Here is an 11479-nt window from a genome sequence, read left to right on the forward strand (position 1 = left end):
GGGAATAACAGGGCACAGAGGAGAGCACAGCCTTCTTCAGGACTGTCTGTTCCACAGTGTATCACACTAAATCTCTCTGGTCTTCCCATAATTACAGCCACCAGCACTTAACCTGAGATTCAGACTTCAAAGCTCTGATTATTTAAGAACAGCAGACAATTTGCTCACCATTCCAAAGGAGCTGTTTGTTCTGTTTGAGGAACACCGTGTGCCAAGTTGAGTGCACCAAAAAAACAGAGAAGAATGGTTAGAGCCCCTCATGGTGAAAAACTGTGTTAACAATAGAGGAAGAAACATCAGTTAATCAGTTCTATCCACTAGTGTTTTCAATCTCCATGGAGCTGCCTGGGAAAATTTGAATGTGGTCCAGAGAACACCCCATATAATTTTTTTTCAAGACCACACTGAGGGCAGAATAAGACATTTCTGTTAGATGGAGTTGTCTAGGATGTGCTGAAAGTAAAGCACTGTTGCTTTGTTTCTTCCATGAAATATTGTACTTTAAGCAATGTTCCAAAGTGCTACAGCTGATAACAGAGGTATTACAGTGCTGCAGGGCATCACTGGTTAGGGATGAATTCAATATTCTTGTCTAGTCAGCTATTACACCCAATGGGAGAATTTAGCTCTGAATGTCTAAATATGACTGGATCCTCTCTCCTGCTTGGATAGTGGATGTGTTAGTTGTACCTCCAAGGAAGTTAGAGTAGAAATCAAGAGTTGATTGTTCTATAATTGACCTATATTTTTAAAGCCTTATCCAGTCACCTGTATAGGCCAAGAAGATGTTTCTGTGTTGCAGAAAAATAATCTGGCTTTTTGGGAAGGATAGGTCTTACTATTATCAAAGTCAAATTCTCTCAAGTACTTGGTTGACTGTAATTCTCACATATGCAGTACTAAACCAAGTGCAAACTTGGGATCACAGACAAATTTTCCCCTCCTCTACTGACCCCAGTTAGACAGACTTCTGTAATGTGGGGCACAATCCGCTTCCTAGGGTCTCTTAAGAGTTTTAGTTGATAAATTACATGTTGATAAATTACATGTTGTCACCAATAAGACATTGGTGAAATTATTCTTGCATACCCTACCCCTATAGACTGCTAAAGCACTGTCTTGATTTAATTTTTGCAGTGGGGTATTGAGCAATATTTTGTGGCTTGTGTCACAAGATGGCATGTGGAATTTATTACCTATGGACCCTTCTTCACCTGGACGATGCCTAAAGTCCCAAGTGGTCCCTTGCAGTCTAGTGTTTCTGAAACAGTTGTAATGCTCCCAGTATCCTTCCAGTATAGCTGTGTCCAGGGTGGAAGAAATGGGGAAAAAAATCAACTTTCGACATGCTTAAAAACCCCATATTTTCACAGGGATTACGACACAAAATGAAATTAATCATCTTCATTTATGACCCAACACAACAATAGTATGTTTTGATTTGGTCACTGTTTTGTTTTCTTTTTAAGCAAATCCTACTTCTGCTTTGAAGTTTTGGTGGCACTATGTAATACACATGACACTGGTGCAATAGCGGATGTGTCAACGATGTTTCAGAGCAACATATGCTGTCTTGGTTTTCTAGTGGACTATGCTGTGGAACAAGCTCACCAAGGGGTCTTCTTCAATCAAGGTCAATGCTGCACTGCAGGCTCACGGATTTATGTGGAAGAATCAATCTATGAAGAGTTTGTTAGAAGAAGCGTAGAACGTGCAAAGAGGAGAGTTGTGGGGAGTCCTTTTGACCCAACTACAGAACAAGGTCCACAGGTAAAGGAATAGTGCTTCAGCTCTACAGCCCAGAAGGTGCCTGGAAGCATTTAAACTCTACTAGGACAGAGGTCAGTCAGTACATATTCACTCACCGTCCAGGGTAGCTGACATGATAAACGTTTTACAGATTAAAATTGTAGCAGAGCAGATAATCTGTGCAGCTCAGAGGTGTTTCTTGTTAAGTAAGAACTCTCATCTTAAATATCAATAAGTTTGCCTCCCAGCTTTAACAGCAAGATTCTGATCTTCAGCCTCCAAGATACAACTGTAAACTGTGGGAAGCTCTCAAAAGTCTCTGTGGGCACTTACTTTCAAGAATTGTCTACAACCGTAGCTGTGCTTGTAGACCACTAGAGAGCCAGGAATTCTAAGGAAAAGATGGGCAGAATTAGAAATAGGTCTTTAGAAAATGTTCCTGCCACTAATAACCAGCTGGGCTTATACCATTTTCAGGAAGTTAACCTGGGACAAAAAATAACAATCATCTGCTCTGTTTGTGCTTATAAACCAGATTGCTTAGCAAGAATGTGAGTTAAGCCACATACAAAAGGGGACACATCCTTAAGAAGACTGAGCCTTAGGTTACAGTCAGCAGCTGTTTGTAGATCTTTGGCATCTCCAGCTCAAAGAGTAATGAATATAAGCATGAGTCTACTCACTGGGACATGACTTGCCTAAAAAACTATTTTGACTTGATTGTCAGGTGCACAATCTGCAAGTCAAACGGCTTCTTCTCTCTTTCAGATTGATAAAAAACAATACAACAAGATCTTGGAACTGATTCAAAGCGGCATTACTGAAGGAGCGAAACTTGAATGTGGGGGTAAAGGGCTAGGAAGAAAGGGCTTCTTCATTGAACCTACGGTGTTTTCCAATGTAACAGATGACATGCGGATTGCCAAGGAGGAGGTATTCACACACACGGACAAGATCATTTTAGAATGCCCTAAACATGATTTTTTTCCTTTTGTTTGCTTTCTGAGACAAAAGCTTTAGGAAGAAAATTACTGCTATATTAAAAAAAAAAAAAAAGAGAGTAAAATCTTTTCAGAACTCCTTATGCACACAGCAACTCATGACATCAGTTGGGTAAAGAATCTCAATTTTTGTCATTGGCTCTAAAGTCTCAGACCTCAAAGAACAGATAAGGGAAGAATGGATGAGTTCCACTGAGGCAACTGCTTTGAGAAATTCATGCAGTTTTACAGACAGCTGTTATCACTATTAAATGTTGCTGTGGGAATTTGTAAAGAGTGCAACAGGAGAGAGAAGACAATTAAAAATGCAGAATAAAACCAGAATAAAATGCCTCTGAGTGGGCTGGTTTATTAATTAATGATTAATTCTTGTTGCAGATTTTTGGGCCTGTTCAAGAAATACTGAGATTTAAAACCATGGATGAAGTTATAGAGAGAGCCAACAATTCTGATTTTGGGCTGGTAGCTGCTGTTTTTACAAATGACATAAACAAGGCCCTGACAGTCTCTTCAGCAATGCAGGCTGGGACAGTATGGTAAGGCAGAAGTTATCACACTCCTGCTCTTGGAGATAAAGAGTTTGACTCACTATCATTATGGCACCTCAGTTTTGCACCCTTTGTCTGAAAAATGTTTATCTAGACCATCCTAGTGGTGAATCACTAACCAAGATATGGAACAGCTGTAGGGAGGTGTTGTGACTCTGCTCACTGTGGGTAAATGCTATTGAAAACTGTAAAGCGCCTTGCTTCCCATTAGCATGGCAGCCACGCTGCTGAATGGCATTACTGAAAACAAACAAAACAGTATAAATGATCCTTTCTGTGCAGCAGAGGAATCCTGAGAGGTTTCTGCTAAAGGCACAAAGAATCATATACTTTCTACATTAAGGAACTGAGGGGTCACCTCTTCCCTCTAGTCCGTAGGAATAGGTAATGCTACTTCTAGAATTTAATAGCTTGAAATCTGGTATGCCAAGCCTGGGTAAATTAAAGATCCATGAGAAATCAGGGGAGAAAAAAGACAAATTCAAATCTAATAGCTCTGTGCTATAAACTGGCACTGAGGTTTGTCAGCAGATTAACAGTTCATTACTGAAGCTGCATCCAAGTCCTCCAGCCCTCACAGGCCACACCCCATTCTCCTTACAAGTAAGGAGCAGAATATTTTTGTGGCATAAATCCCTCATTTCTTTTTAACGTGAGGCAAGTTTGTTATTACTAAGAGGTATACAGTGTCCTTAGCTCCACAAGTTTCAGCCTCTCCCTGAGTTGTCCAAAGGTGTCTCTGACAGCGCAGTTGGACTTAATGCCTCTTCCTGTTACAGGATAAATTGCTACAATGCCTTAAATGCCCAAAGTCCTTTTGGAGGATTCAAGATGTCTGGCAATGGGAGAGAGATGTAAGTATTACACTGCTGTCTTCTAAACTGTTTTCAGCTCTACAACTTAAAATTCAGTGAATCCTTCCATGCAAATTAAGATCAGGAAATATTCCCATCTGAGGATCAGGGCATAATATAAGATGACTGAGAATCACTGCCAGTTCTAAATGCAATTGATTTATGTGGTAAGACCCTTTTCTTTTTTTTTTTTTTTTTTTTTGACATAGCAGAATAAGTTACTGGAACTCCCTTATTCTGAAAGGAACTGAAAATTTCTGAGTATTTTTCTGAGCTTGTAACCTGTGTTTTCTGAGACTTTTTCTTAGCCATATTAACCAGCACTTTTGAAGAAAAATTTTCTTTTTGACACTGCTGTGTGCTTGTTGTCTGGTTTGGTGTACTTGTTTCAGAGCTGTTTTGCCATATATTTTGCCTCTCTTGCTATTTTTTCCTTTCTTTACTTTCTCCTAGATTTATTAATATAGGTGCATCTGAATTTTATTAAAATGTTGTCTTTCTCTTCCAGATTTGTAAACAATGTTAAATGAAATCAGGCCTAGAGAAGGACAGACAAATGTGCTTACATCCCTTTCAAAAAAATCACCTTCCATTACAAAGCTTTCTGTCTTTTCTTATTCCATTTACAACTAAGTGTCAGATATTTTGAAATGGAGCTCCATGCTCAAATACTGTCCTATGTACCTAATTTAAAGTCTTACCAGTTTTTAATTCTCATTACAACCACAAGGAAGTTTAGCAATTGCATCAGCCCCAGATTGGTTAGGCATACAAAGGATTCAATTAATTTCTGCGCAGGAGGCATGTACACCAGATATGTCTCACCTAAGCTTTCAAAATAGCTTATGGCTAATGGCAAACTCAGCAGTAAAACTAAAGTAAGGTCAAACTCTTTAAAACTTTAAATATGTTGAAGTATACAACTTGATCTATAAAATAAGCTCTATGTAGTCTGAAATATTTTCCCTCATTAGGGAGTACTTTGAATAACACATTCATACTATTCTCCACATTCATGAGTTATGAGGTGATCTCACATTGGCATAAATATGTCAGCTCATCTAACTCTTATCATTGTGAAAATATTCTAAAACTATTAAGCTCGATAGAGCACATGAGTAACTTGACACCCAAGAGTGACCCCATTGACTTCAGGGAGGTTAACTGTGCAAGCCAAATATTCACATATTGATATCGTAGAGTTTTTGAAAGGGGGGGAAAACCAGGCAGCACCCCATCTCCCACGGAAAAATCTATGGTAGTTGTACACTTGATTCCCATCTACAGCTTTGAAAATATTCATCATAAACAATAAATGTTTGGAATGGCAATAATCTCTATCTCACAAAGATGCCTGAAAATCTACTTATGAGTAATTATTCTACTCCTTTCAGAACGTCTTTGATCAGATATCACCTTCTAATTCACCTCCTCCACCCTGCATTAATATCTGCCTACTTTTTATTAAAATGCCACAGTTTCTTAGATCCCTGTTTTTAAGGGATACATTTTACAGCATAAATAATGTTGACTCAGGCAATTAAAGAACAAAAAGAAAAGAAGAGAAAATGTCCATACATAGGTGTGTCATTGCTAAGCTAATACTATGTTACAGCCAGATCATAATTGTGCCACTGTGCTGTCTGTGCTAGCACTGTATTATCTGGGACTTGTTTTGTTCCTGCATTTAAATTCACGTATTTTTATCACACACGGGGAAAAAAAGGAACACAGAAGGCTGAGATCTGCTATACTCATTTTACACTCCCACAAAATGCAGCAGGGTATGTGCATACCAGTAGAGAACCAGAACTCATGTACATAATACAGCTGATTTCTGTTTACATTAAGGCTACTTACAATATTCTTGCATTCTTAAAGGAGTCTGAAAGAGGGATTTTTTTACATTCACACTTCTTTAAAGCTTCTTATTACTACCTGAGTGGTATAAAATTTAACTCCTCTAACTAAAAATCAGGTGACTCATCCCAGATAGCCACATGTGGCCATTTTATATCAGAGTCCCTCAAAATTCTGGTCTCTGTCTAAATGTCTGCAAGGGAAGGAGGTGCCATTCTACTTCAGAACTATCTTTTAATGTCATAGGAATTAGTATCGTCTGGATAGCTCTGAGATACAGCAGTACATAGTTGCATTCCCCAAAATGCAAGCGGAACGGCTTGGAGTTATCATTCTTTTCCTTATCTTTTTTCTCTTGGACTGAAGGAGGGAAGAGAATATGTAATATTTCTTTTTGAAGAGCAATTTGTTCCCCTTCCCTCACACCTACACAACCCAGGGATAGCATCATGCAAACTTGACCCGTGGGCTCCTTCCTTTTCACAGACACAACCCTTGTTCTCACCCTGATACCAAACTGCAATCCAAGACGACCCAAAGTGGCCATAGAACAGGATGTTATTGCTCCCTACTTCCCTGTATTAGGCTGTGGGGACAAGCGAGCCCTTTAACTGAACACACACTGGCTCTTCTGCTCTGAATGTGTGGAATGACCCATCTTCCTATTCAGCAAGAGCAACTTTTTAACTTTTGAAAAATACTTGCCTTAGAATTCTTCACATTTGTCCACTTCCAAACTTTCAGCCAGAAAACAAATGCGTAAGGCCCTGAAGCCTTGAGCTGAAGAAACAGACAATAAATGTATCTAATTTTGTTTGCCAGACCAAGATAAGAAACCAGCTGGCAGTTGGAACATACATAAAGGCGGTGGATACTCTGTTGGCTAGGTTATCTATTGACTTTTCAGAATGTGTGCAACAGGTGTCTGGAGCCAAGCCACAGCCCTACTGAATCAAGCAGAAACTTTCACACAGAGAGACTTACTAGCATTAGTTATTGGGCTCCATGCGGCTCCCGGTGACAGCTTCCACTGAGACATAAGGGAATGGTTCTGTGGCTCAGCCGAGTCTGATAAATAGCTAAAGTTTTTGGTCATTCTTTGGAGACAAATCTACCACTTTCTACGGAAAGCTGGGGGTGGGGTGGTCCAAATCAATGGCAACCTTTCACATGTCAAAAAATCTTTACTAATATATTTCCTTGCATGTACTTAGACTCTGGTACATCTTAAAATGCCTACTGAATCATCAGTCTGAGTTAAATATCAGCCACTATATCACATGTAATGCTAACTAAGCGAACAGGCACATCAGAAAGTTTTCAAAACTGCAGGTGGAGTGAAATGGGCTAGTAAATACTGATATTTCTGCCCAAATGAATTAACTTTCCAAGGAAGGTTACAGGAGTTCCTCCCCGATGGTATATTTTGTGTAAAATTTACAGTGCAGAGGTAAATACAAAGTAGGCTTTGCAACACCGTGGGCATACAGAGGGGTATAATTGCTTTGAACAGTGGGCCCTCACTCCATTCTGAAAGCAACGCTTATTAGAAGGAAGTTCTGAGGAATTCCCCTGAAATATTCTTTATGGTGCAGTTGGCATTAAATTCTACACAGAGGGATCCAGAGGGAAGGCAGTGTCAAATAGTAAACATGCTAACATGATAGGCATGTCAGCACTTTTTAGATTTTAATATAAGTAAGGGAGCAGTATTGTGTGTGTTTTAGGGGTGGGGATAAGAATTTAACCAAGAAACAAATGTCTGTAAGAGCTTGTACAAAAGAATCCTCATATGAGTTCATGCAGAAGAGATACTCTACTTCCAGACTTGGACTGTACCTGTTTTGAGGTGGGGACATTGTTTGCTTTACATACACAGCATCCAGCAGACATATTAGAACTTAACTAATGACTTGACTAGAACACACTTCTCTATTACTCAAAATAGGCACAGCAAATGCAAATACCTATACTTCAGAGAAGACAGGCATAACTCCCAAGAAGCCATGCAATACCCACTCTAAACCTCAGCAAAGTTGCCTAAGAGATGAGCCAGGCCAGAGCTGACTACAACAAAATCTACACAGCATTCAGAAACACCCATTTCTTAAGCATAATTTATCCAAAGCAGAACGTGGTCCCCTCAGAGACATATGTCAGATGACTGGGAGCTAGTAAGGGGCTAGCTTCTAGCAGTATAGAGGATCTACGTCAGATGCTTTGCCAGGACTAAAAGAGGTCTTCTACATCAATCTAGTGGAAATCTGAGCAAGCTGAATGCTCTTTCAAAGTATGTGCAAATGCTGGTTTCTGCTGCCGGATATTTTGTCAGGGAAAAAAGATCAGTGGGTTAGGAGTCAAGTTCATCTTTACCCAGGGTTGTGAGTAGTTCATTTTCTGTAATACTCAGTTTGGACCTTCTCTTTCTTGAGTGCAAATATAAGCAGTAATTTCACTAGCCAGTGGCGTAGGTCTTGGTGTTTGGACATTTTGAAGGTCCGTAAAGGACAGGGTATATCAATCCACTCCCAACAGTTCCATCAACGGACAGTGAGCATTTCTGGGTTTAATGTCATTCTGTATCTTCTTATCAAATGCTGGAGCCATTCATTGTTCTTTTGACCTGAACTGAAACTTCATCTTCAGGTTTTCTGAAAGATGGCATGAAAGGAAAACCTGTACAAAATCATAGTACAAGAGAAACCTATGCTGAGAATTTTAGGTTATATCTTAACTTTATCAAGGAATCACTTTGCAGGTTTTTGCTTGATAAAGAATTAATGTCTGGTGTAAGTTGATGCTGCAATTTGTTTTTTAGGGGTGAATGTGGATTGAGAGAATATTCTGAAGTTAAAACTGTGACAATAAAGATCCCTCAGAAAAACTCCTAAAATGACGAAGGACCGCGTGCAGAAGAGCACATGATGCCACCCTCTCTATTCCTTATGGAGACCAGCACTCAGGAATAAAAAGTGTTACACAATATATATTTAAGAAATTAAGTTGCAACGTATATACTGGGCACATAACTGCATATGTAATGCAAACCAACTCTGCATGTTTTCATAAAACTCTCCTGAGAATCGTTACTTCTTTATAAAACAAACCATGAGATAAAATTGCTATTGGGCATCATTTAATAACGGTTCTAGCTATAAAACTGTTAAATGCAAATGCATGCACACACATATTTATCTCTTCTTTAAATAAACAAAATAAGTCTTACTGCTTTCAGGTTGCCTTCTCAAACAGACCTGCCTTGTACTGACATTCTAGTTTCAATCAGGGCTTTACAAGCCAGATTTTACCCAAAATGCTAGCCATGAACAACATAAACAAGTATCATTGATGTTCTTAAAAAATGAAAGACTGAATGGTAACAAGCCAAGAACTGGTATATTGGCAACTTTCCAATTAGCATGCTCATATAAAGAGGTCAAACTGGGGAGGGAATCAAACCATTAGAAGGACAATGAAATCCAAATACTTATCAGTGAGATTTGGCTTTCATGACCCACAGCGACTTGGTTTTCAACACTTATTTTCCTAATTATTTTATGTCTTGCTACAAGCAAAAATCCTCCTTCACTTACAGGAACTTGAAAGGTTTTACCTGCCTGCCAAAAGAGCATGGCCAGACAGGGTGGGAGGGTGTTAAGGCAAACAGGAACAGATCCCAAGGCTTCACAGAATATTTCAGCTTTCACTGCTTGTCTAGTTTTGTTGTTGTTGTTATTGTTGTTGTTATCACCTTTTTTCTTTTTTTAAACAAGTATATGCACACGCAGGCTCCATTTATTTGTCTGCTATTAAACTGCCTGTGATTACACTGGGAATTATTAAGTATTCGTTACAGCAGGAAGAACCCAGCAAAAGCCCACCTGACAAGAAGTAAGCTTGACTTGATTTTCTTACTAAATGATGGCTTGCCATCCTCACCATGCTTGTGAGCCTCAGGTGAGCTTACTGGCTGGTATTGACTTTTCAATTATGTCTGTTCTTTTTTTTGCTCAGGACAAAAATATGAGCAAGTTCTTTTAGAAGTGAGGTGTTTAAAACCTCTCACATTATTACCTGCTGCCTACAGAAACTCTTCCAATTTTTAACTAACAAACTAAACACCATCTCTTTCTTCTTTCCAGCTGCAGAGCTCATCAATTCCCCAGACTTTTTTTAAAGAGGTTTCATTTTATGTTTTAACCTAGAATTAAGAAAATTTATTTTAAAAGTACAGTAAATCATCTACACTGTGTAGCTACATTATCTGGGGTGTAAGGACAGAATTATGGCCTCAGGTGTAACAGTTTTCCTAGGTGCAGAGTCTATACTACAAACTGTTGAAAACTCCAGACCTGATCAGCAAATCATTTCTGCACGTTCTTAACTTCCTTTACTCTCTGAGGAATTCCTCTTAGATTTGAAGGTGTGTGTGTCCTTAAACATACTGCTGGATCAGGACAAGAGTATCCAGCACTGTGTAGTGTGGTGGCCCTCAATATTTTGTATTGCTAACTCATGTCAAGCTGTGTATGTGTTTTTAAAGCAATATGTATACATGGTGTTATTCAGAAATGACAGTACCTTCAGAGACGTGGAGATGAATCAAAATATTCCTGAGTTATTAAATGCAAATGCCATATACTTCTACTGTAGTGTATGTCACAGTGAAGAAAAACAAAATACAGCAAATAAGAGATTAGTTATCTTTTAAACTGCAATATAAAATGTGGAAAAGGAGATTTTACTTCCTTTCTCCTATTTACTTAAAAAAGAAACTTCTTGTGCTAACAGCATTTACACCGTGTACTCTTTTGTATTCTTTTTGTGTATTTTGTATGTCTGTGCTTTATTCCCAGTACATTCAGGTAAATAATATAGAGTTGCCATTTTTTTCAACCCTGTCACTGCAGCTCCATTTGATGTACATGGATTTGTGAAATCCTTTTTTGTACCATCTGCATGGATCCAACAAAACATTTTTCCAGTCCCTGCAGCTTTTTGTTACAGTTTTTAATCATGTATATAGTTATATGTTATTAAAAAAGTAAAAGGATATTTTCTATGAAGTTTTTTTCATTAAAAAGGTTTAGAGAAAGACTTTAGACTGTGGGACTCCTTTATTGTTGACAGAGCTATAAAAATATTAAAAAAAATATTTTCTTAGCAAAAGATCTGCTCTCACAGTAGCTTTATTTTCATTTGCAAAAGTGAATGAAGTAAAAGGCCAATTACATTTTCTGGAATATTATTGCAGCTGTATGGAAAACACTTGTGAATTGCAGATCTAGGTCATAGCCAAAGTTCATCCTCAGCCTCATGGTCATAAAGTTTAGCTATTGGGGAAGGTCTGAAATCATCAGAACCAGTGGGGCACCCTTGCAAACTGCTGCATCACAGCTTGAGTTTTGGATAATGTTTAAAAAAATCATGATGCCTTTTCTTTCTCTAGTAGATGAGTCACAGAGAT

General features: G+C 38.6%; 1 protein-coding gene across 2 annotated transcripts in view; it reads left to right on the plus strand.

Moving 5' to 3' along the window:
- The window catches only part of ALDH1A2 (aldehyde dehydrogenase 1 family member A2), a 59100-nt gene extending 47991 nt beyond the window's left edge, over positions 1-11109 (plus strand). For both annotated transcript variants that reach the window (XM_087744492.1, XM_087744491.1), the window contains exons 9-13: positions 1586-1770; positions 2518-2682; positions 3129-3286; positions 4078-4152; positions 8831-11109. In XM_087744492.1, coding sequence (XP_087600618.1) covers positions 1586-1770; positions 2518-2682; positions 3129-3286; positions 4078-4152; positions 8831-8903 — 656 coding nt within the window. In that variant the 3' untranslated portion in view covers positions 8904-11109. The remainder of the gene's footprint in view (positions 1-1585; positions 1771-2517; positions 2683-3128; positions 3287-4077; positions 4153-8830) is intronic.
- Positions 11110-11479: the final 370 nt, after the last annotated feature.

Source organism: Nipponia nippon, unplaced genomic scaffold, assembly GCF_047370975.1.
Source record: "Nipponia nippon isolate SJK-2023a ecotype South Korea unplaced genomic scaffold, ASM4737097v1 scaffold_9, whole genome shotgun sequence".
Classification (NCBI taxonomy): Eukaryota; Metazoa; Chordata; class Aves; order Pelecaniformes; family Threskiornithidae; genus Nipponia; species Nipponia nippon.